Source organism: Triturus cristatus, chromosome 8 (genome assembly GCF_964204655.1).
Source record: "Triturus cristatus chromosome 8, aTriCri1.1, whole genome shotgun sequence".
NCBI classification, from domain to species: domain Eukaryota; kingdom Metazoa; phylum Chordata; class Amphibia; order Caudata; family Salamandridae; genus Triturus; species Triturus cristatus.
The window spans coordinates 623,032,385-623,059,252 of NC_140591.1; the positions used below are offsets into that span (position 1 = coordinate 623,032,385).

The 26,868-nt window shown below is 42.6% G+C and overlaps 1 protein-coding gene across 1 annotated transcript in view; it reads right to left on the bottom strand.

Moving 5' to 3' along the window:
- Positions 1–6,715: 6,715 nt before the first annotated feature.
- Positions 6,716–26,868, bottom strand: part of PICK1 (protein interacting with PRKCA 1) — a 90,397-nt gene continuing 70,244 nt past the window's right edge. The window contains exons 12-13 of the mRNA XM_085622090.1: positions 26,304–26,448; positions 6,716–12,145 (exon numbers count right to left, since the gene is read on the bottom strand). Of these exons, the coding sequence (XP_085478216.1) occupies positions 11,889–12,145; positions 26,304–26,448 (402 nt within the window). The 3' untranslated portion in view covers positions 6,716–11,888. The remainder of the gene's footprint in view (positions 12,146–26,303; positions 26,449–26,868) is intronic.

Genomic DNA, 26,868 nt, shown 5'->3' on the forward strand with positions numbered 1-26,868 from the left:
AAACCGATTTCAGTGTGAAAGTGGTGAAAGATGAAAAGCTAAGTTGTTGCTGCCAGAGCCCCCGATTCGGATATCACTCCCCGAACAAATCAGAAGTAAAGTTAGAATTATTACGCTTGGCAAGGAAAGGTATGAACTGGCACAGTTAACAGGTATCGCTTTGTCAAAGCAGTTTACTGATGCAGCACAGCATGAGCACGAAAAAAACAAGCATTGGCATAGCCAATAGGTCTCACCTTTGGGACCTTATAAGTGTTTATCCATGCAACAGTTGATGTTGTTGCACCAAGGATATTGTACTGCATAACTAAATACTTATAAGGTTCCAAAGGCGAGACCTATTGGCTATGCCAATGCTTGTTAGAAGGAGTAATGTCTGTGTATGTGCCAGACTTGTATTATATGTCAGATAGCTTGATGGGTTTGTGTGTGTGTTGCAGAGATTCTTGGACAATGTGCAGATCACAAGTTCTAATTCTAGTAAAATACCTCAGCTGGTTATGCACCCAGCAAGTATATAACCTGTAGGGCATACATTTAAATTATAGCAGCCATTAATGCAAACTTTCCTTATTCTTTGGTTGATCAAAGTTGCCCAAATGGTTTCCGCTGAATTGGTGAGTAATACATACTTGATTGTCAAGTTTAAATAAACAATCCCGTCTTTATAAACTAATAACTGTAACGTAAACTACTAGCATGTGGTGGTAACTGTTCTCTAATAGCCTTTAAACTGCAAAAAAAATATATATAAATATAAAAGTGCACTGTAGTGTCAAGCAGCGGCAATCGAAAGAACTTATGGCATACACAGTTGGGGGCATTTAAGGAAACCCCAGATGTCCAACCAGCATCATTCTGCAACAGGGTTTGAGGCCGCCATTGTGCCGCCCAGAACACTGCAAAGTCAATCCCACCATTCTGCTGCAATTTATGAGGCCTGCAGTAGACTTACCAGGCCCCCTACCAACTGCATACTGACCCCAAGAACAAGCAGGAGGCCTGCAGTAGACTTACCAGGTATCGCTTTGTCAAAGCAGTTTACTGATGCAGCACAGCATGAGCATGAAAAAAACAAGCATTGGCATAGCCAATAGGTCTCGCCTTTGGGACCTTATAAGTGTTTATCCATGCAACAGTTGATGTTGTTGCACCAAGGATATTGTACTGCATAACTAAATACTTATAAGGTTCCAAAGGCGAGACCTATTGGCTATGCCAATGCTTGTTAGAAGGAGTAATGTCTGTGTATGTGCCAGACTTGTATTATATGTCAGATAGCTTGATGGGTTTGTGTGTGTGTTGCAGAGATTCTTGGACAATGTGCAGATCACAAGTTCTAATTCTAGTAAAATACCTCAGCTGGATATGCACCCAGCAAGTATATAACCTGTAGGGCATACATTTAAATTATAGCAGCCTTTAATGCAAACTTTCCTTATTCTTTGGTTGATCAAAGTTGCCCAAATGGTTTCCGCTGAATTGGTGAGTAATACATACTTGATTGTCAAGTTTAAATAAACAATCCCGTCTTTATAAAATAATAACTGTCACGTAAACTACTAGCATGTGGTGGTAACTGTTCTCTAATAGCCTTTAAACTGCAAAAAATATATATATAAATATAAAAGTGCACTGTAGTGTCAAGCAGCGGCAATCGAAAGAACTTATGGCATACACAGTTGGGGGCATTTAAGGAAACCCCAGATGTCCAACCAGCATCATTCTGCCACAGGGTTTGAGGCCGCCATTGTGCCGCCCAGAACACTGCAAAGTCAATCCCACCATTCTGCTGCAATTTATGAGGCCTGCAGTAGACTTACCAGGCCCCCTACCAACTGCATACTGACCCCAAGAACAAGCAGGAGGCCTAGCAGTAGACTTACCAGGACCCCTACCAACTGCATACTGACCCCAAGAACAAGCAGGATTCAGGTGGGAACTCAAGAGCAGGACAGTGAGGAAGGAGTAAAAGATGAAGTACAGAGACTCAGTTCTGTCCCAACAGCACTGGAACTCGCCTGAAGGGAGTCAGCAGAGGAGAGAGTAACTCACGCAACGAGGACGTGGAGAGGCCACGGCTTGGGACCGTCACACTACAGGCCGTAGGGTGGACATGTCGGTGACACGACCCAGCTGGCAGTGGGCTTCTGCGAGGGAGGGACCACCCTATCCCACCAGGAGAAAGTGGCAACGTGACTTCTGAACCATGCACGTGTGACGGCAGTCAGGCGCACAAGGATGCGACGGAGGACTGCTGTGACTAAGTGCGATGTTTGGGAAATCAGACTTACAATCCACACCCGTGAAGCAGACCATGAAAGGTATCTTTGAGAAGTGACGCAGAAGCACGTGGGCGCCACCACCACTGGGGGTGGCCATTAATTTGGCAACACGATTCAGCTGTCGCTAGAGAGGCAACGATCACCGGAGTCAGAGATAAAGGACACCAGAGGCTGGCAGGGGGGCAGTCAGGACCTACTGCCAGGTGACGTGACATAAGCCTGCACCACCTTGGCAGCGCTACAAATTAACAACAAGCGCTGAAAGACGCAACGCCACGGTGGGGAACGGGGGCGCGGCTTCGAGGCTCAGTCAATGTACAGCATTGACATTGCGGGAGCGAGCAGCGGCGCCGTCTGTTTCCAAAGCGCGAGCGCGATAATTGTAAACAGATGGCGCGGCTGCTTGCTCCCGCAAGGTAGATGCCATACATGCACGAGTGCTCATTGGAAACTGTGTAGAACATGCACGAGTTTCCAAAAAAGTCCGGAGCGATTCCAAGAGTTCACTCCAAAGCACCTCTTGCGTGCTGCGTAGAAAAGACCTAAAAACCAAAGGCCTACAGAATGACACATGTGCCATTTTCCTTTTTAAATATTTTTAAATTTAAAGTTAATGAGTCAAGAAGACAGATACCAGCTGGCTTGGTAAATTAAAAAAATATTTTTCGCAGAAAATGAAAAATAAAAAAGAACTGCGGTGGGAAATAGAGGAGTGGTTAAGGGGTAGAAGAACATGAGGGAGAAAATAACATTACATGGTGGTGGGGGAGAAGCACACTCTGGATAGAACAGCATGGAAAGCAGGGAGAATTCAGCAGTAGAAGCACACAAGAGAGAGCAGCAAGCGAGAGAGCGAGCAGCTCAGTGCACAGTCAGTGGGTATTTGGCACATGAGGGAGGCATTTAGAAAACGCGTGCAATCTCATTGCGGGTTTAGGCAAAGAGGAATATGCAATTCCATAAAAGAGAGCACTGGCAGAGTACAAGTCAGCCAATCAAAAGGATAGTAAAGAGTAAATGCTGCAAGGGAGGGATAACCACAATAAGAGGAAGGCAGCCATTGAGTAAGAAGCAAGGAAATGAGAATGACAAAGCCAACCAATGGTAAGTAATCGACAGACTGTAAGCACACTAAGTTTGCAATAGGTCATACGCTACCAAACTGTGCTGTCTGGTAGGCAAGACCTAAATCACAGTGTTTATGTAATCTCTACATTCTCGATACGGACTGTTACAACTTTTCACTAGGCCCTAAGGCAGTCAGCAGCTATTGGGCAGTTCTAAGTTGTATAAAAAAAAGCTGCTTATTGGTACATTTATTTTGCCGTCATGGCAATTTCCCTGAAGTCTAAAACAGTAAAATACTTCTCTAAACGTATAGGATTGTGGAGTACATTTTTACATACAGATTTTCAGATGTAAAAATATTGTACATAAAAAATACATGCCTGTGGCTGGATTTATTTTTGTCTTTTTATAATAAAGACCCAATGAAGCCAAGAGCAGTCATAATAAAGTATATCTGGCTGAAAACCTCCGTACACTAAAAAGTTCATGTTAGATTTTTGGTCTTACTTACTAAGAATACAAGAAAAACAAGAAAACATGACTTTTTCCCAACAAAACAACATTTTCTGGGGTAATTTGCAATCACACAATGTCTTTGGGCATCCAGCTGAATTGTAATACTTTTTATAACATAGGGTTTCTTTGACAACATTTCCGTCAAGGTGTTTCTCATCTTACCCTATGCCCTACCAAAGGGAAAATAAATTTAAAAAATAACTCACAGACGGTGGGTTGCATCATGAAGGCAGGCGGCTGTACCAATTCTGTGTCACGGCCTGGCTTTCTGCAGTGAAATCACCTAGAATTGATCTCAGATGTACTGGAAATCATTCAGGCCTGAGCCTTACTATGGCTTTGTTTAATACCCCAGTTAAAGGAGCAAAGGTACCACACACAATGCTACAACGAATCAAGTGTTCAATGAGAAATATGTCCTTGGTTTTATTTTCTTAGCAGGCCTTACAGAAAGGTAGGTGGGACAATTCTGAACGTTTGATCCAAGGCTGGGGACAACCTGCCAAAATTGTTTGAACACTCAAAAATCCACTACCAAAAGTCAGCTAGTATTACACCAAACATCAATTACAACCTTACTAAGCCAGAGAACGGGTCAAAAGTCCAGGGCCCTTTATTGAAACTATCACTGCTATGTGCTAATCAGGTTCTGGAAAGATCAAAGGGAGATCAGTTAATTCTCCAATAGGTCTTCATAACCACAGATTAGACAGGGGCACTACTGGCTAGCACACAGGAGTGACCCATTGGAAGGGAATCAATACCTAGGAGCCTGTACCTCATGAACTGCTAGCTATTTTCAAACGTAAGGTGAAGACACAGGAGCAATGACACCGATTGGCTTCCAATTTAACCAGGGAATTGAATATTAGAGTCGGTGAACAATTTGTTTTTATATAAAACAGGAGCTCTCGTCTAAAGGTTGGTCATAGAGAAATAAGTCAAATGGGTCATGAATTATCGAGACCACTTACAGCCCACGGAACACTACCCCCAGATCTAGCCTGTAAGGGGAACCTATTTACTTTACTTGGATTAGATGTGCCATATGGGCTCGAAAATATTGAGTGGGTAGCAATTAAGAATTCATGAGACTCAGCCAGTCAACGACCTTGAGTGTCTTCTGCACATCTCGAACCTCAGATCTCCTTCTGAATGAAAAGTGAATGCAAGAAACTGAGTCTGAAGGGCAAAAAATGGTGCTGCTAGCAGGAAACTATGTCCCACTATCAAAAACCTTGACTCCAGGCAATCAACATTGAGTACATAAGGCATTTCTTCAAAGGAGGATAGGGGCATGCACCAATTGGTCAAAAAGATATCTATTTAAGGAGTGACAGGCCAAGACCTACAAGTAGGCACTCTCCTACTTACAGACTCCCAACTTGACACAAATGTTCAGGCCAAAGACCCTCACCCTGACGTGTATTTAGCTACAACTCAGACACACAGGAGGCATAGGTTGCTCCTAGTATTAGACTTCCTAAGGTGAAAATGTTCCTGCCAGGCTGCCTTGCATTTCAGAGGTCTTCTTTGGGCGCTAATAAGAAGGCATCGGGTTTTCTCTTTGAAGAGTGAGTCTGCCCCACTACACTGTTGGGAATTGGGTTAGAGCCAAGAATCGTGGGCTCTGAAGGCTCCAATGATTCATTTAAGGTGAGGAATCTGCAAACGATGAAAAACCATTAGCAGGATGGGGGTGAGAGATCCCAGAGGTAGAGCTGTGGATGAAGGATGTGATGGAGTGGACCTAAGCACAGGAGATACATCTCAGGGGCTCTAGGAGGGACGAACAATTTTCATATGACCTAAAGGTGTGGGCAGCGTTGTCATATGATTTCCTTAGTTTCTGACGAATTCACAGAGAACAGATCATTGAACATAATTTACATTTAACAGGCGTGGGGGGGGGGGGTTGATTTTGGTGTGACACGTTAGATAATGGTTTGGTTGCTTTTTTCCAGTTGCTATAATTGAAAATAAATTTTAAAAAATGCAATAAACTTGAGGAATATGCATGATGAAGGATCCATGAGAAGAATACCATGTTATTAGTAAAGTCTGAGCTGCTCGTCTGAAGTAAGGGGCATTTAAAAGCATGTGAATGTATGAAAGATTCAATGCAAGAGGAAGGCCGCATCCACTGCATTCCCTATATTAAAGATCCAAATCTAGTATCTCGTCCTTCACTCACTCACTCTCCCTCCCTCCCTACCCTGCCCCTATCCCAAGCAAAAAGGAGTTCACTGTGTGTTTTATACATTCCCTCCAACTAAACTCTCAAAAATAACACAGCCATTAGGATCCAGGTTGTACTTCTTGAAACCGACTTTAAAACTTCTAATTTAAAGCAGTGGCTTCCCTTCTTTGAACTGTTTAGTTAAAAGGTTTGAATAAAGATGTGTTTTTCACTTACTTTGTAGTGCATTTTCAACGTCTGTTCTACAAAACTATAAACAACGCAAGAATTAGCACTCCGCGTGTACTTCCATAAAGAGGTTTATCATTAATTCCTAAAGACAGGAATTGATGCACACAGGCAGGCAGTAACGAAATGAAAAGCGCACAGCTACCTCCGAAGTGGTGTCCCGGCGCTGGGGGCCCTCGGGAAGATTAAGCGAGCTATTGCTCAGAGCCGCCGGAGATCGAACCGTGAACCCCGTAGTCTGGAGTCAGGCACCCTGGCCGCTGCGCCACACCTCTTCCACAGTACAAGAAACCTTGCAATGCTCTGTTGAATGTCAGCTTTGCGTACTGTTAACGAACCCTACATAGTACCATAACTCACCCACATATTGAGCTCCTTTAAGATGCCATGCAAAATTAGAAAGATCAAAAGATGAGTCTTTTTGTCCAAAGCATCGATTTTTTAATTAACATTATAATTACAGACCGTTCCATTGCTTCTCACAGAGATGCAGAGCACAACATTCCAGTGTAAGAAAAGGCACAAAATAAAACACACTTGAGTTTCTTCAAAATAAAATCCTCATTACGGTCGGAAAACAATGGCATGTGGAACAAGGCTGCCATCCATTGGCCACTAGCGATAATGCACAAAGTACAACTTACTCTCCTGGGAAAACCCCTCATGCTTTAAATTGTGCAATAATATCTCATAGGAGCCAGTGTGGAATAATCCCCTGAAATGGAAAGAAATGTATAAATCGGTGTGGCGAAGCAAGGGCATCCCGGTGCAAACACAAACAAAAAATAATTGTACAAGACACACCAGGGTGGCAGATCTCAATGTGGCCTTCTTTTTAAGGAGGCTGTACATGAAACTGGCTTCCAGAGGAAAGACGGAGTTTGGATTATCGAATAAGAACATATACTGTCCCCAACATACCTTTATTCAAGAATAAGTCAGGCCCCCTTAAGAAAAAATCCAAGTAACAGTATTTTAGGTCACTCCTTAACCAAGGCCAAAGTCCTCAAAAGCTCTTGACTTAGATTGGCTAATACGGTGAATATATTACTACGATTCAAAGTAGATGAGGCCACTTTTGAGACAACTCCCTTCCGAAAGGATTTGCGGGAGAAGCTGAGGATGAGATAAGTGACCACTAAAGCAGTCTGGGGCATGCTCTACAAGTACATGATGTGTCCCACAGGTATGCTTGCAAGCAGTGAAGTGTCTGATGAAAAACAACGTTTAACAGGCTATACAAAATAGTACCAAAAGGAGCTATAAGTGTTTCAATTCATTACCTTTCAGGAATCTTATGGAGGAAAGAGAGAAAAGGTGAAGTGAACTTATAGTTGTTTTGGTCCTCTTCGATTGTTTTTCAGAGGGTGTTTTTTTTCTCTTAGATAATCCAGTGTCTATGCAGGGCACAAGAGTTGCAGCTACCCTTATAAGAACTGTGAGGTGCGAGAAGGAGGGTGCAAACGAGCAAAAAAATTAACCAGGCATGGTAGTAAAATGTATCATGAAAAGTAGCTGTGCCTTACTCATCTTTGTGATGGGAGAAGGGAAATGGGTACGTTTTAAAAAAGAATACTGCAAGCATTTAAAATGCAGAAAGTCCCAGTTCCTTATTTCTTTCCTTTTTTTAAAACGCCTTTGCTGGTGTCTTAATATATTTTTGAAAAGTTGCTGAGTGCATGATTTTGAAAAAAAATAAAATAAATTCTATTAACTTATATGTGGCGGGTTCTCTGGCCGTTCGTCGTTATAGCCATAAATTGTGGTCCCATCAAGACACTAGGCTCTGAGATCAGACAGATTTCAGACAAGGATCCAACCCTCAGACTCCCATGCTCTTTACAATTTGAGGAGAAAGAGACTAATCAGCATTTTAAAGAAAACTCCACTTCACAAAACAAACAGTATAACAGATAATTAAAATGCAGTGAATAAAAGGCCACATTCAAAACTGGAGATTACACAACGGTTCATGACACAAACAAAGACACAAAACAAGAGAGAAGGTGGGTCAGATAAGGCAGATATACCACACATCGGAAAGGTCTCCTTCAAAGCACTCTTAGGAACATTTTCAAACTGCTGAAAGAGTCAGCCATTTTGTCTCATAGGCTTGTTACAAAGTGGCAGCTCTATGGAAGTTTCTACCTTACACTAATTAGATAAAGAGGAGCAAAATGTATGCAATAGTTGTGGTTAAAGTGTAACTTATAAATCGCTATATAAATACCAAAATATGCACAGCAGCTGCCACAGTTTCCTGAAAAAGAACCAGACATTTATCCCTTCGCAGGCACCGCCTGCAGCAATGAATGCGTTATCAACTCCAGAATTGGGGCGAGGATGCGAGTTAAGGGGTGGGGCGTAGTTATTTTTAAACATATGTGGCTATAATTGTGCAATATTCACCAACAATAAGGATATTTCCCTTCGCATTTTCTTGCACACTTACAGATGCCTGTAGTTGGGAAATATGATAAGACAGAGGTTAAACAGTGCACAACTGTCTATAAAACAAGAACATAATCTGCTTATTTTCTTCCCCAAAACTGAGTGAGGTGTTAACCCTAGCTTGATGGTTGCCCGAAATTCAATGTCATGGACACTGCTTCTGTCCTAGACTTTAAACCTACAAATCAATGGAAATGTTGTGTTAATCTAATTAGTTCAATGGAAGTAAACTAGGTGGACAACACTCACAATGCGTGACTCCCAAAGCTGGGGCGGAAAACCGTATCTGTCATGACAATACGAGGTTAATATCCCCAAAAGACCTTGATTCCAACTGGCTGGGGCAGGGCTTATACAGCTCCAATTTAAAGCAGGCTACAGCAAAGTTCGGAACATGTTTCTTTGGTGTGGTTCTGTTGCAGAAACTAGCATACACATATCCTGCCATGAAAGCAAAACGGGTTCGTGGATACCATGGTGTCAAGCAACATGTTTGATACTAAGAAAAATAGTACTCAATGAGCAAATCGTTTAACACAGTCTCTAACTGGGTTTCAAAATCTCTATGGAGAAAGGACTAACTAGAAATAGGGTGAACTCAAACTTCTAGTCATTTTTCATTTAAATGTCTTTACAGGCGTATTATTACATATTTTAACGATATGAACGTAAATTTAAAAATTAAAACATTTTTGATTTCCCATAGATTTGAATGGTGTGAACTTTGGCTTCTCTTTAGGCACAACGCCCAACTCCAGCAATAATGTACAAGTCTAGACATTCTGGGCTCAGATCCCTGCAATACTGCTTTTCTGTATGTACCTTCTGGGCTCAGAGACCAGGCTAAGATCTCTGCCATGAAGCCATTAGTGCTTTTCCAGATCTCTTCGAAAGTTCAGACAAATAGCATTTTAAAGAACATTCCTTCAAAGAAATATTAAAATGTTCACTAAAACACAGTAAATGAGAGGAACATAATTAGAAATAGGGTACAAACTGGAAATTAAGTTTTGCAGACCATCAGACACCGCTAGGCATAGGGCTGGGAGAGAGAGCATAAGACATCCTACATGCACTTTGGTTAAGACCCTGTGACTGTCAACAAGCAACTAACAAATAATACACCTACAAATTGGGAGAAAGTAGCCAATCAGCTGTCCAATAAGGCAATAGTGGTGGGAAGTGAAAAGTAGCAGACATCCTGTGGGATGTTCGCTTCAACACAGAGGTTGGTGAGATGGTGAGTGAGCAGGGTAGAGGGCAGGCAAGTGAAAAGGAGCAGTTACCCTGCTAGTAAAGTTTATGTAGCAGAAGTGAGGACAATACATGCACAAGACATCAGACTCATTTAAAGTAGACAACTACTCCACATCTTATCTGTGAAAGTACAGCTTGTACCCACATTTTAACACCAGAATGTTGGGAGCTGCACGCAGAACAATGGAGATGCAGAGGGGCAATAATGGTTGATATAGGCCTTCTTGTCCTGCACTTCAATGTGTGTTTTCCTGCTTCCTTCGGATTAATTTAGAACATTCTACCTTCAGTGGGTGGACAGCTGTTACGCCTCGGACTGTACTTGTTGTTAAAGTCTTTCTATCTGATTAGAGGCCCTCTCACGCATCTTAGGCCTGCAACTTGAGAAAGGATCTTAGATGACTAGTACAGCCCTTTGTATCAGGCTTCAATGCTATAGTAAAACACTCTAGCTGTATACTAGAACACGCCACATCACTTGACATGCACACGCCTGTCTGTAGATGGACAAAATGTCAAACGACAACCTTCACACTTGAACCAAGGGAAGGACAGAATGCACTGTTTTTAGACAAAGGCATGTCCCACCCTTCATCAAAACGTTACAAAGTGTTTTTTTAGCTATGAGGTTTAAAACCCCATTTATATTATTAAACCCAAGCAAAAACAACTGCAACAGTTCTGCCAAATTTGCAACGTGATAGTCTCTAATAAAACAAAAAGAAAGGGAACCTGACTTTTATCACAGCACTTGCGCTAAGCCAGTCGTCTTCAAAGTCCCCACCGAGGTAAGAGATGTAAAGAGCAAGTACGCTTGGACCAGCACCGCTTGACTCAACAAGCATGTACAACAGCTTCTACCATATATTTGAGGATGGATAGAACCTGTCACAGTCAATGCACTTTCTGGAGGACAATGTTTGGGGCACATTCTACAGCACCGTGCGGGGGCTTGGAAGGGTTGTAAGCGTGTCCACTCTACAGTAATTCAATACAGCTCCAGCCTGAACAAACCTTGCTATACTACTGCAAAGGTTTACCCTGACGCAAACTGGAAGTGCAGCAACTTCTTCGGTATCAGTGGAGGAGTGTACTTACATGACCAGAACTAATGTACAGGCATGCCCCACAACAGATTCTTAGGTCTCCTACTGTAAGGTTCCTGGCTGATAGGATTGCTCAAATGTCAGCAGCTTTCCAGCAACTAGGAACTCGCCAGTTGCTTAACAATGTAGATGTAACCTATGGCACACAATGTATGGACCTGGAAGGCACCGGGAGGATGTACTCAACAGTAAGATGCAAGTCCAGAGGTTTCCACAACTCCTACAAGATCAGCCTCCCATATTCTGCACAGATCCACCATATACAAGGCAGAGAACAGCGACCTCTGCAGTTTTACAGTTCTTTAATGGTATGCAAGACTCCTTCAGAGGCTTGAGAGTAGGCTAGAGAGTGCTTTGCCAATACAACTGTATAGGCATATATCAGATCAGTTTGTAATCTTCAGATTGTAGTTTCATCGCCTACGAATACCATCTTCCTCATACGGAAGCGGACAGCAAACCTTGCCTTCCACACCCCTCCTGATTCAAGAGACAGCTTAAAGGTCAAGACAGGATGTTCCAGTGAATGGATCCATCAAACATTGCAACAAAATGAAATAAATACCCCTCCAAAGAGAGTTAAATATAGAATCCCAGCACCCACACCCAAAAGAAAGAATGGAATGAAGAATCCCTCTAACAGCGAATCATTCGTGGGATGTGAAAGATAAAAGTATAAATCTTTATATCTCTGTCACAGACCCATACCAGCACACCACCCATTGTCATTAGCATGGTCCATCAGTGAACAACCAGGTCGAGGCAGTTAGCGCAGCACTACGCATCATCAATCAGCTTCTCTCCATTTTCTTCGGCCTGTGGCTTTGGCCTGCGTTCCTCCTCCTCCTCCTCCTCCTCCTCTTCATCTTCTGCCCCATCTGTAAAAATGTCCTTCTGCCCGTAAGTCAGCGTGGTGCGAGCAAGGTCCACTTCAATGGGGAAGACATCAGCATCTCTAAGCACAGCGTAGCAGTCATCATAGTATCGGGACATGGTGGAGACAAACCGCTGAAGCTGGAACACAATATCCTGGACTGGAAGGGAATGGGAAATTGGAGATGTTGATATAATTAGAAATTCCACACCAGTTTAACTCCAACAGAAACGCTTTCATGAATAATATACCACAACAGAGAAGATCATAAGGGTTAGAGGGGATTGCTGTAAAACAGTGATACTCGAAGTACGGCCCTCTTGACCCTTACATGCGCCCCTCCCCTCCACCCGTGAACAGCAGCACAAGCTGCTGTTTAGTTGCTGAGTAATAATATATTTAAAAAATGTTAACTAAACGAGCAAGCATTTATTAACATTCGAATAAATGCTTGCCCGTTTAATTAACTTTATTTAGATCTCTTTACACACACCCTGGCCCACTCAGACCCACTACCACCACCTTGTTGGTATCAGTGCGGCCCTCGGTCATGCCACAGACGGTACTTTGTGGCCCCTGGGCAAATGTTTGTGAGTACCCATGCTGTAAAACGTGTTGCTTGCTTCAGAGAGACATTTTGTGTAGTAAAAATATTTTCTCTGCTCCCTCACAGCTCATTGACCAAACGAAACACAGTTAAAACAGTCCTGAAGGAAGAAGGGCAAGCAGTCCTAGGCTCATTTCCAGAGTCAAGAGTAAGTCTCATACCTACAAAAAACACACACACAATTAAGACGAGTTTAAATATATAGAAAAGAGCATTTCTACCCAAGTCTTTTATATCTCCTATAAAAAAAATTACAAAAAAACAGGAAAACTTTTTTGTAATCATACATCCCTTCACGGATGGGAAAATGCACTGTAGCTTTAAAAAAGCAAGGGGCATTTGCCTTCCTAATATGCTACATTGTTAAAGTTTGGGCCTCAGTCCATTTTGACAAATGGTTGAAGGACCAAGGGTCTAAAGCTAAAAGATCTTGATTCCATTCTACTGGCTCTACTAAAGAGGACAATATAGTGGTTTACGAATATATTGAAGGCATCCATGATAGGAGAACTGGGATTACAAGTAACTGGGTGTAGGAAGCTGACTCTCTATTTAGTGCATCAAAATGAGGTACACTGTGCAGAATCCAGGCAAACCCCAAAGGAATTACAGAGGCACAAATGGCATCTCAAATACTCTCATTTGTGGTGGTGTTGGCGAGCAGTTAGGGTAGTGCTAAGCATTTATTATACACACACAAAGGCAGTAAATGAGGCACACACTCAAAGAAATCCAACACCAATTTATAAAAATAACACATACTTTTTTATACATTTAGATACAGACATCATTGGAATCAGGTAAGAGTTATGAATTTTTAGTTTTCAGAAATGGACACAGTGCATTTTCTGGACCGGCAATGTTATCCTATGGTGGAAAAGCATGTGTTGCATTTGGACACTTGTCAGCGAATTACGGGACTATTCTTCTGCACTCGAGGAGAGTATGGGGCAAGCTCCAAGGCCACACCAACAGGTCACCTCGGGAGGCTCTAGGGCATCCGAGTGCAGTGGTGTGACACAGCGTTGTGTGTCCCATTCACTTTAATGGGAGAACAGTCCGGTTACAAAGAGGCTGCAAGAAGGGACTGGGGCACCAGTTTGGGAAAAACCACAGGGGGGCTCGACCCTTGAGATGCTCGGGCACGCAGGGACACCTTTGGTCCACTTTTTCTCGGGCTGTAGGGCTCGGTGCAGTGGTGTCTTTTGGAGTCGGATTTTGGTGCAGGAGTGTCTCGTGGTTGGAGGAGGCCTGCACAAAGAGGCTGCAGGCGGCAACTAAAAGACCAGTCTGGGCAAACCAAAATGTGGGCTTGGCTCTTGTGGATCTGGTGACCCCGTTGGCACCGTCACCTGCCTTGGCCTTGGGCTCAGGAGCGCAGGTGCATAGTCACTTTGAGGCTTCGGGTGGTGGTGGTCACAGACTCACTTCATAGTCATTGTTTTGCAGAAGAGGGGGCAGACAGGATGGCTGGGCCACTCACAAAGTGGGTCTCGCTGTCCCCGAAGTCCCTCAACGTGCAGGTCGGTCTTTTACGGCGTTGGTGTCCGGGCTGGGCACACCAAGCCTTGACTGCTGCAAGGGGTCAGGTACCCCTGGGATTGGTAGTGTGCGGCTCCGGTCGGTCCTGGTGCCCCCACACTTGGAGGGAGGATGGATCTGACCTGTAAGAGCACTGCTACCTCTTCGCGGGTGGCGACTGCAATGGAAGTCCCCATAGGCGGCATGTTGGTGTACTGGGTCTTGCTTCTTTGGTGCCTGCGTCTGAAGGGGAGTAACACCTCTACTCCAAGGGAGTTCTCTTGGCAAATTGCATAGCACTGGCAGCCCTCCAGGTTTCTTGAGGTCTGCACAGCGGTAGGACAAATGAGTTGCTCCACAAAGGTCAGGTGCAGCAGACAGGCCGGTGGGATTGGCGCCAAATCAGTTGTGCTTTTTGGGTTGGCAGCCTTCTTCCACTCCTTCTGCGTCCAACGAAATCTGAAGATCTGGTATCGGGGGTCCCCTAAATCTCAATTCATGGGCATTAAGGGGAGTGAGGGGTAGTAGCCAATGGGCTACTTACCCTTGGGGTGACTACACCCCCTATATGACTACTTCCTGTGGGAAGTGGGCATAACCCTGTCCCAGAATCCCTAGTTTGCCAACACAAAGAGTGGTAACTTTAAATAGTTGTGTCCACTTCAGATAAGGGGGAAACAGCCATTACAATGCAGCTGTTTCCATGCATGCCTTTACAAAGAATTACGTTGTAAAGGTATGTATGGTAAAGGTATATGTGTGGTAAGGGTGTGCACGGTCACCATGCACAGCCTTTACCATGCATGCCTTTACAACGTAAAGTGTTGTAAAGGTATGTATGGTAAAGGTATATGTGTGGTAAGGTTGGTGAAGGCTATCGGTGTCGTTAGAGGAAACGGAGAGACCCTTCCGCTTCCTCTTTACGACCTGAGCTGCGCCTCAGGGGAGTTGACGTTGTGGAGAGGTAAGGGGGATTGGGCCTGGGGCAGGTGGTTACAAATGTATACGAGTCGCACAGGGGACCGCTTTTAGGGCTCAAGGGAGGAGTCATTTTTAGAAGGGCTGGGGCCGGGGGGTCGCACAGGGGTATGCATTTAGGGCTCAGGACAGGTGAGGGGGAGTTTTTAGAAGGACTGGGAGCCGTAAGGGGGGGGGAAATCAGGGAGTCACGCAGGGGTTCGTCTTTAGGGCTTAGGGGAGGAGTAGTTTTTAAAATGGGCTGAGGTCAGTTGTGGTGGGGCGCAAGGGACCGGTTTTAGGCCTCAGGGCGGGGGGCACCTTTACCACAAATATGCCTTTAACATGTATACTTTTACACCAAAATCAGTAGTAAAGGTATGCATGGTAAAGGCATATTTGTGATAAAGGTTGTGCGTGGTAAAGACAATAGCGTTGTAACGCATGCTTGGTAAAGACATGCGTTGCAACAGAATGCGTTGTAATGTTATACAGCCCAGATTAAGCAACTTTAGAGGTAGTACTAGCCTGGGGGTGGGCATGCCTACCTGACTAGCTAATTTTTCCACCTGTCCAGTTTCCAAAGGGTTCTGGACAAACGGGGTCAGCCTCCTCTCCTGTGACGGAAGCTAGACTCGCATTTCAAAGGCGGTAGCTTCTTTGAAGTTCCCCTGCCTTGTAATGCTGATCAGCAAGTCATCCTATAAGAGGGGATGTTATCATCCGCTTCCCAAGCAGGCTTTGTTTCTGACCTCCTGAGAGCAAAGGCTCTCACCCTCTGGGGTCAGACACTCGTCTCTGGTGGCAGGCTGGCAGAAACCAGTTAGCCAACACACCAGGGGCTAGTAGTTTTCAGGGGAAACCTCTAAGGTGCCCTCGTGTGCATGGATTAGTAAATCTGACACTGGCATCAGTGTGGTTTTATTAATACGAGATGTTTGATACCAAACATTCCTATTTTCAGTGAAGGCATCATGTACCTGGGGAACTCGTTTTCACCAATGGCCAGCACATGCTTTTAAAAATGACTTCCATGGTCACTTGCAATATTTAGTAATAGAACTAGAGATCACAGGAGCACATCTTTTCATGCAGATATGTCCTCACATAAAATGTAACGCACCCTGCCTTAGGGCTCAAAGGCCTAACTTACATATATTAGATGCAGTGACTTTGGCTTGACACACAGGAGTGTGTCATGTTGGGTTTTCACTCATGGTTTGCACGATGTCACACAGCCTGCAATGGCAGTCTGTGTGGAATTTGTATGTGGGTCGTCAGGGTAGCAAAAGATATGCTGCAGCCTTTTGGGACCCTCTTTAGTACCCATGCCCTAGGTACCTGGAGTACCATCTACTAGGGGCTTACAGGGTTGTTAAAGTTGTAGCACAATTAGACTTTACTTTGTTTTAGGGAAGGAGCATGGAGGTCTGGTTAGCAGGCCTCAGTGCAATGTGAAAATCGAAAATAAGCATCAAGTAGCTTAAATGGGGGCAAAAAGCACAGTTCCCTACAGTGGGTTGTGTTTCTTGTTATGAGACCTTAAATAATGTTCAAAAACACAGAATAAAATGACACACTTACATGTTCTATAGGAGATGGGAGCGCTGTAAGCAAAAGTAGATAGTAAACAACCAATTTTTGAATTATTTTTATTATACCCCTTTTGGCCTATGTAAGATGAAGGTAAGGTAAGGTAGGGCAAGATGGGAAATGCTCTCGGGGCGGGACTAACGGGGCAGGTAGTGTACACATTTTGGCTTTTTGTTCAGGTATACGCGGGTACTGGGATTTGATCTTTTGCAAATTGGATAGGAGCTCTCATACGGAAGACATATGGGATAATAAAATGATTATACTTGGACATTTACAGCTGTTTCTACTAGCGCAACTGAGATCTATTTTTTACTATCTCCTTGGGTAGGCTAGTTTTCGCTCAATATTGGCTGTCGAGTGAAATACCACATCCTCAGGTATGGCGGCAGGAGTTTATGAATGCTTGCAATCTGGAAATTTTAGAAAGTGGAAGGTATCAATCTAGATTGAGCCATATCTCGAACCCTATCAGAATCTGGGTGTCTGAGTTTTTTCCTGACAGTACAAAAGGGGGTGGTGATGGACATTCAAGCAAGCCTGGCTGAAGACGGCTGAAATGCCAGAAACCGGTCCCAGGAAGCTTGTTTCCGGTCCAGGGAAGGCATGGCTTGGCAGTTCGGGCTGGACTGTTCCCATGAGGCACAGGGTCAGACTGATATGCATATGGCCATGTCTGAACTGGGGTGGCAGAGTGGGCTAAAGAACGGTGATGGATCAAACCCAGATCTGTTGACTGGGTCTGAGTGTTTGATTGGTTCTGATGCTCCGTCCATCACCACTCCCTTTTGTACCGCTTTGTTCGCCATAAATTGGCAGGGTATGCTCAGACGTGAGTCCCTTGCTCACTTTGCCACTGGATTCAAGCAAGCCTGCTGAAGGCGGCTGAAATGCCAGAAACCGGTCCTAGGAAGCTTGTTTCCGGTCCAGGGGAGGCATGGCTTGGCAGTTCGGGCTGGACTGTTCCCATGAGGCACAGGGTCAGACTGATTTGCATATGGCCATGTCTGAACTGGGGTGGCAGAGTGGGCTAAAGAACGGTGATGGATCAAACCCAGATCTGTTGACTGGGTGTGAGTGTTTGATTGCTTCTGATGCTCCGTCCATCACCACCCCCTTTTGTACCGCTTTGTTCGCCATAAGTTGGCAGGGTATGCTCAGACGTGAGTCCCTTGCTCACTTTGCCACTGGATTCAAGCAAGCCTGGCTGAAGACGGCTGAAATGCCAGAAACCGTTCCTAGGAAGCTTGTTTCCGGTCCAGGGGAGGCATGGCTTGGCAGTTCGGGCTGGACTGTTCCCATGAGGCACAGGGTCAGACTGATTTGCATATGGCCATGTCTGAACTGGGGTGGCAGAGTGGGCTAAAGAACGGTGATGGATCAAACCCAGATCTGTTGACTGGGTGTGAGTGTTTGATTGGTTCTGATGCTCCGTCCATCACCACTCCCTTTTGTACCGCTGAGTTTTTTCCTGGGCATGACCCATTATTTTCACAAATTACTGTAGGATACAGACCTCTCTCCTGCCGGCTATATACATGCACTCTTTATCTGAGGCACACTGCACCCTATTACCATTATGCTTTAATGCAATGACCATCAATGCAATTTGATAAGTTGTTTTACTTTTCCTCCGTTCTGGTCATGTGCTGTACAATTGCGATTTTTTTCCCTGATCAAAAAACAAAACGGAAAAGACAAAGCTAGCATAGAATACTTGATAAATGCATGTCCAAACTGGTGGATCTTATTTATCCATGGAATGGATTATTAGGTGTGTCCTGTAAAACAGGTTTATTCTTTGAGACAAGGACTGGAAGTGTGCTCTAAGAGATAGATAAATAGGGATACATTTAATGTCTTACAATGTTTTTAATGTGCTGCTAAAAAAAAAAAAATCTTTTGGGTAAAATAACATTTTTTTACTATGCAACAATTATTTAGTTGAATTTTCTCCCCTTTATAAGTACAGAATAAAATGGAAGCCAGAATAGGTTACTTAGCTTAGAGGGTTTAAAACTAGTGCAGGGCCATTTGACCTGAGTAGGCAGCAGCTTATGATTACTTGAGTAGTTGCCACTTGTTGGTTAGTAGTAGTGACTCCCACTTAAAAAGATGCAGTGTAATGACTAACATTGTTCTGTCAATTGTTGTACTGACCTACAGGCCTGCCTGTACCAAACAGGCTCCTGCCTGGCCTGTTTGGTACATGCAGGAACAAGATACCTCTGGCTTTCACCATTACTTACCCCAGCATTTTTTTTTCTTATGTATGCCTTTTCATTTATTTAGCATGCAGTTATTTTCATCCGTACCATTCATTTGCTCTTGATTATTGTGCATCACTTACTACTTACCTTCAGAAACTTGACATTGTATACATCATCACCATTTTTCTTCCAACGCTGGAGTGGTGTTTGGGAACTATCTGTGTTGCTTCTTTTACTCTAAAAAAACCTACATTAGATTCAAGGAATTCAAAGGGCCTTATAAACCTAATTTAGAGAAAACCTATTATCCTATTTATCTAAATTTAAGACTCACATCACTTTACTTTAAGAGATTCATCTTCTAGATCATCAGGTTTTCTGCGAGAGAGAATTACATTTTGCTAAAACACAATAAATGGAGATATACTTTTGTTTTTTTAAACCTCTCGATGATGTATTATCTCTGGGGAATTATTGTTAAAGTTGTTGGTTATTGCTCAATTTAAAAATAATTGGTGTTGCTTTCAAGGGAGCAAAACTAATAACTATTCCTGAGAAAAGGTAATTAAGGGAGAGGGTTGTAACTGATGGATCCCCTCAGTGGCACAAGGTCCTGCTACAAATCCTGCCCAAATAAAATGCAGAAAGCTTCTAAGAGACATCTCCTTAAGCAAATTGTTTGGTTCCTGGAGACTTTGGAAGCCTGATAAGAGTGAATTATTTTTTCCCGTCCATTTTACCAACACTAGAACTGATTATATTTTTTCCAAGTAAAAATTACTACACTTTGTTTCCATCTTAATCTCATATCATGGCTCAGCCCCCTCTTTATTTTGGCATTCTTCCTTCAAGAAAAAGTAATAGCCGGCGGTTTATATCCATCTTTTAAATGACCCTACTTTTTCATTGGAATTTGGGCCTTTGCGAAGGAGTTTATGGATAACAACAATCCCTTCCTTAATTTCAAATCACTTGTGATGCTTATAAAACTTTGTCTCATAGTTATTTAGATCACTATTTGCCCAAGAAAATAAGAGTTAGATGAAATGTTCAGAAGAAAAATGTAAGATTAATTTAAAAAAAATTGAACATATCTTACAGTACAACTTAATGTGCATGATATTTTCTTTAGAAACAAAAGCTAGGTCTCACAAGGACAGAATGAGATGGAAAATATTTTAGCCAATTATTTAAAAACAAAAAAAGAAAAGTATTTTTCCCATTACTGTAAAATGAAAATATGTAGGACACTGCCCCTTTTTGACATGGCTACATCCACTTTTTGCCTGGTATTCGATGCAATTTTGACAGAAAGTGCACTGGGTTCCTGCTAACCAGGTACCAAGTGCCAGATCTTTTCCCTAAACTGTACAATTGTTTCCTCAATCTGCAATACCTTTGGCACCCACCTGCAAGTCCCTATTAAATGGTACCACTGGCACCTAGGGCAAGGAGGCTAAAGAGGTTCCTTAAGGGCTGCAGCATGTATTGAGCGCCCTAAGAGAGCCTTCACCAAGCCCATGCAAGCTGCCATCGCATGCTGCGTGTCTTGGTGCACACAAAAGTGAAAACATGACATGGCAAACAGCCCCGTGTGCCATGCCTGCAGACACTGCATGCAATATAGGCAAGTCACCCCCTACAGCACGCCCAACAGCCCTAAAGCAGGGTGCACTATACTACATGTGGGGACATATCTGCATGCGCAGATATGCCCCTGTGCTGGCCAGTTAATTGCTTCCAGTACAAGTGAACAGGGAAGCCATTTTAAGTACATGTGCTGGACACTGGTCAACGAGTTCCCCGGCTACATAATGACTTCACTGAAACCAAAGATGTTTGGTAACAAATATCTTGCATTAAAAAAAAACACACTGATTCCAGTGATGGATTTATTAATACATGCACCTAGAGGGCACCTTAGAGGTGCCCCCTGAAATGCTACCAACTACTAGTGTGCTGGCTGACTGGTTCTGAACAGCCTGCCATGACAGATGAGTTTCTGACCACTGGGGTGAGATGAGGACCCACGCTCAGAGGTGAGGGGATGCCAACCTCTTAGGCCAGGACCCATCCGGTGCCTGGACTGGCGGGAAAATTAGTAGTCAGAGAGGCATGTTCACCCCTAAGTTGGGCTACCTGATGTGGACATGAAAATTCAGAGTCTGCCATCTTGGTGATTGCAGAATTAGGAACTCTGGGACAGGGTTATGCCCACTTCCCACAGGAAGTGGTCATATAGGGGTCATTGCAACCCAAGGGGTAAGTAGCCGATTGGCTACTACTCTACAATTTCCTAATGCCCCTAAATCTAGTATTTAGGGGAGCTCCTGCCACCAGGAAATCAGATGACCAGCAACTGATTTGGCGCCAACCTCGCCAGCTGTACTCGACAACTGTACAAAAGACGATTTGTCCTGCAGCTGCCTGTACGTTCAAGATTCTGAGAGGACTGCCAGTCTTGACCCAAGATTCAGTAACTCTCCTGGAGTAGTGGACCAGGCACCTCAGAAGAGCTGTAAGGACTCCGCACCATGTAAAATCTGCCACCGGAAAGCACCACTGCACCCGGTCCCCTAGCCCGACTTGAAGTGGGCCAACTGTGCCAGTGTGGTCCCCAGACCCTCCAGATCAAAATCTCACCTTGTGTTTTCAAACTGTGGACTTAGCGCTGCAGCCTCTATGTTCAGGCCCAATCTACCGTGAGTGTACCTGGTGACAAAAACACGTCGCCTCAGGACAAATCTACAACGAGCCGTCTGGTGGAGAAGAGGACCCAATGTGTGCCCACGTCCCTGAGCATCGTGAGACCTGAGACCCCTTGTTGGTTCAGCCGGACTGGTTCCCCAGTCCCAGCTTGTAGCCGCTTTTAGAGCAGACCATTCCCCATTTACTTCAATGGGGCACCCAACGCTGTATTGCACCTCTTCACCCGGTCGCCCCAGTGCTGCCCAAGAGGACCTATTGGTGCTGCTTTGCCCCCTGCCCCAGACTCACCTTAAGTCCGAAAGATTGGTCCTGTAAATCGCTGTAAAGTACCTGTATTTAGTATATGCCTTTCCTCCATAGAAAACATTACTGCTTCAGAAATTGCATTAAGTGTTGACTTTTGAAAACTAAATATTGCTAACTCGAAACATACCTATCTGATTTTGATGATCTTGGTGCCTACATTTATATAAAGATATGTGTTATTTTTATAAATTGGTATGGATCCATTTATTGAGTTGAGTATATAATTTATTGACTGTGTGCATGCAGCAGATGTTTAACACTCCTCTCTGATAAGCCTAAGGATGTTCAACCACACTACCCCATAACAGAGTACCTTTGTATTGCTAGAGCAAGCCCCTGTCCACTTACAAGGGATACCTGGAGATTTTACACAGCATACCTCTTTTTTAGTATACTATATAAACAGCCAGGCTCCTACATAATGGTATCACTGAGACTGCTCATCCTCATAATATAGGCTATTTTATTCTGTAGGAATTTGTACACTTAGATTCCCAGCATACAAATACACATTATTTTGTACATGTTTAAAGAAATAATTATACAATAGAGTTGAACTCTTTTAGAGAATTTTATCATGTTGGAGGAAATTAAAATAAGCTCTTTCGCTTCACAAAGGGAGAAAAGCTCCAGGTCAAAATGGATTTCTGTTTGAAATATATTCAAATTTTAATGATATTCTTTTGCTCAATCTTTTAAATGTGCATAGTAAATGTTACTCACAAAGGAAAGCTAAAGGTACTTTTTTAAGAAGCCATAAACTTCCCAATACAACAAAGGGGCATTTTTATTACTCTTTCTTAAAACGATCATCCTATTTCTTTGAATAATTTGTATTGCACAATTTTTATCAAGACACTTATCTTAAGACTGGAGTATATGCTACCTAAACATATCAATACTGATTTGCATGGGTTCATTAAACAGACTTGTTTCAGATACTTTGCACAATTCCCTCAAAATTACCAGTAAAACTTCCAGTTGTACATCACTAATCACTAACAATTTGAATTAAAAAGGTTTTCATCTGGATTGGACGACAGGTGCTAAGCTCCAATTATATTAATTTGATTTCTTTATTACATAATGAACATAGCTCCTGTGTGCTTATTAGTGGCATGATCTTTTCTTATTTTCATTTACAAAGAGGTACCAGACATGCATGTCCCTCTTTTCTTTACTTTGTTTTATCCCTCAAAACTTTTTTCAGTCAAATTTGTCAAACAGAAGGTTTGGTATACAAGGTCTTCAACGTACTGACAGGGAAATAAAATATTGAACATTTGCAGATTATATATTGTTTTAGGTTAGACACCAAGGTAATCTTATCTATTTTTTAAATTAAGATTTTCTGTAAATTATCTAGCTACAAGCTCAACCTTCAGAAATCAAAAAGCTTGCTTTTTTTGTCTGATGAATTTCAAGTGAACGATAAAAAAATACTATTGACTGGTTTCTGGTTTACCAAATATATTAAGAACACTATTAACTTAAATTTGGACCTTATTAAAACAAGCATTCTAGGAGTCTCTCAAAAAATGGTCTTTATTTTTTTTATCTTGGTAGGGAAATTTAAATGCAATTACGAAGATGATGGTTCAAGTCATCTTATATCTGATACCTATGCTCCCAGTTAATATTGCCAAGTAATTATTCATGTTCGTAGATAATTTATCATTTTTATGAAATTACAAAACAGCTAGATTATCCCAATCTTAATTAAAACTTCCTGTGAAGGATGTTTGAGTATGCTTTCTCTAGATCATGGAGATTCTTTCTTAAAACAGTAATGAAAGTAGATGAGGACACCTGTAGAGTTTGAGACTGTATAAAACACAAAAAAGAGACTTTCTAAAAGCAACAGTATATTTTTACGCTGTGAGAGGCTGTATGCCTATTAAAGCAGTTTCTTTTCATTTCCATCTCCTTTAAAAAGGAGCAAATTAAAAATGAAATTGGATCGCAATGCTGTTCTATACATTTCTAATTTTATAGAGTTTTCTTTTTGATATACACATTTCTTTTTATAACAAATACAAAGTAAAAAGAAAACGTTGCATTTACATACATAGTTTTTAAGTATGGTATGTTAAATGCTTCTTTAAAAAAAATTAAGCTCTATGCCTTTCATTAGAGGAATATAGTAAAGCCGGGAAAGGGATAGTGAACGTGATAGTAAGACATGATTCATTATAAACGGGGGTATAGTCTATTAGTGATTCAGGGTGGATTTCAGAAACCGTCATTATAAGTAGGGCTCCCGGTTTTCCGTTTAAACTGATTTTTACATATAAATACAGATGGAAAACAAGTTTTCCTTTATCTGTATTTATATATAAAAACGGGAAAATACTAGTACATTTTGCCGTGCTGCCGTGCTACAGCAGACCTGCCTACAGTAACACAAAACGCTTTTGTTGATGCCCCAGTCAATTCCCGGGGCTCCGCTCAGCCCCTCGAGTGAGGTCTTCATTGACATCAATAGAATCACACCCTCAACCATCTGGTGTCTCCCCCTCCTTAGAGGGTTAAGAGGTGTCAGCCCGGGCAGAGACAGCTTCCCGGGCACACACAGGGCCGCACCAGAGTACTTCACAGGTCTTTGAAAGACCATTTACTTGTTAATGAGGCTTTGTTGTTCTTTCACCCTTTCTTAGAGCCCCCACAAAATTTGGCTCTAGTTGCACCTCTGTAACCAGCTCCATAGTAGCACTCAGAGGTACTGCTCTAGTGACAGGCGAAGGACGGTATGGACATGTATCATGGCACAGGTTCTGTTCCACTGGTAATCCTCTGTCCGATCTCAGACCCCATCTTTAGTGTCCATTAACATTGCATTAAAAAGGGACAACTTTCGATCATCTGGTAAAATCTGTAAATAACAGAAGGAAAGTGTCCATTGTCTATTCCTTTCCTTATTTGTGTGACCTTATTTGATAATTCAACTAACCACAGAACTGTTGTGATCAGGCCATACACAGGGATGTTCTTATTATATCAGTCAGTTCTTTTACAATACCGAAAACTTTCATTGCATATTAGATTAATTATTTAACTTATTTTTTCAAGCCTTCATAATTCCTGTGCCAAGTGCACTCTAAATTAGGCCGTTTGGTTTTGCTTTTTCTGAGCTCTGTGGTGTGTCATGGGACAAGATTATTTCTTTCTGTCACCCACATCATGGATAGTGGACCATGTAAATGGTTAGAGTGTGTTTCCTAAAACAAAGTTCCAAGGCACTCCATATCTTCTAGATATAAAGCATTTATGAACACCCTACGACAGAGAAAAAGAACACCCTTGGCAAAAGAAATATGTAATGAGCAAATTACTTGATGGAACTGTTATTGATTAATGCAATGCCCCCACATCAATCAGAATAATGGAAATATACAGAGGGACGAAGGAGGAACAGAAAAGACAATCAAGTGTGAGTCCTAATAAAAAAAGTAATACGCCTGTAAGGTTACATCCTTTTTATCAATGTGGTGGTGATACACATCCTGGGATGTACAAGGACTACCTGCCTATATTTTCTAAATCAGGGGTGTTCATCATATGGCAAAAGGGAAAGATCCAAAACAGATTTTCAGAATAACCACTCATTTGTAAATTAATTCCTTTTACATTGATTGAAATAGTATGCAGATACTCTTAAACCATGCCACTGCTCTGGCACTTGCCCACCAATTATGGAAACGTCTGCTCTAGTAAATAGTCCTAGGAAAGTTTTGGATATGTACTGCCATCCACAGGGATGCTATATTAAAAAATGATTGAACAAATAAGTGTGCAGAGGTTTTTCAAGGCCAGTAAGAAGGGAGTAAGTGTTTGGTTTTCTCTGGGTTGTCTACATGAGAAAACATGAACACCAATGTAAACACTGTAGAAGGTATCCTAAGTGCTCAAAGAGCACAGCTGCAGAAAGGTTTAATTAGGTCCATTAATAATGCAGCACTTTGAGAAGAGCTCTTGCTGACTGCAATTTGCCTTCATATCCATCGCTTCATACTACGACACCCTCAAGCAAGCAGTAGGAAGTTGAAGAGTTTTGAAGTAATATGTCGAAAATGATGGCAGACAGTAGACATTTCAGACCGCTGTGGAAGGCAGGTCAAGAAACCTAGTTCAAGGAAAGACTCTTAGCAACAGGGAAACAAAGGTACATCATGCAAAGCAGACAGCACTGAAGAAATGGTTGAATGTTGTATTCTAAATTTACTGGAGTACAATTTAAGTGTACTACATGCCAGGATCTCATAATGCTGTAATGGACTACTCGCCATAAATTACTTGTTTATAAGGTTGGAAGGGCTAGTCTAAGCAAAAATGTAACCAATTAGGTATGATGAAGTAATGTCAGAAGTGTTGAAGTAGAGCATGAGATGGGAAAAGAAGGAAGAGTACAGACTTACCATGTTTTTGGTCCAGCAGCTCCACCTTCTCCAGCACATCCTTTCTCATCTTAGCAAAGCGGGAGCGGGCCTCCTGCCTACAGCGCAGAACCAATCGGTACTCGTAGTTGCCAGTGCCCACACGATACAATGGCTCACCAATGGCCTGTTAAAAGAGGACAGACTTTTAGTTACAGCGGCTCTTCAACTGAAGTTGTGATATGTTTGAGCACAGCCAATCTCTGAAACCGCATTGGCTATCATATTTTGCTAAATTAATAAGGGGTTGGGGGGTTATTGGCTAATGGAGCAAGCAACTACTTCAAATCCCATTTAGTACCTTCTCCTTTCTCTATAAGTATCACATATAGGAGTGGGAGGGGGAACTTGAGGAAAACTGTGCAAATCATTTCATCTTTGTTTTAGTTCCCGTGTCTAGTGAGGAGTTCTTTCTAACACCAAGCACCAGCAATGGCCAGTAACTATTTGAACTCCTTAACCACTTTGCGACCTTTCTTTTAAGCCCTAGATGCTACCCAATTTGCAGTTATGCGATATAAATGTCTCCTGATGGATTCTATGCTTT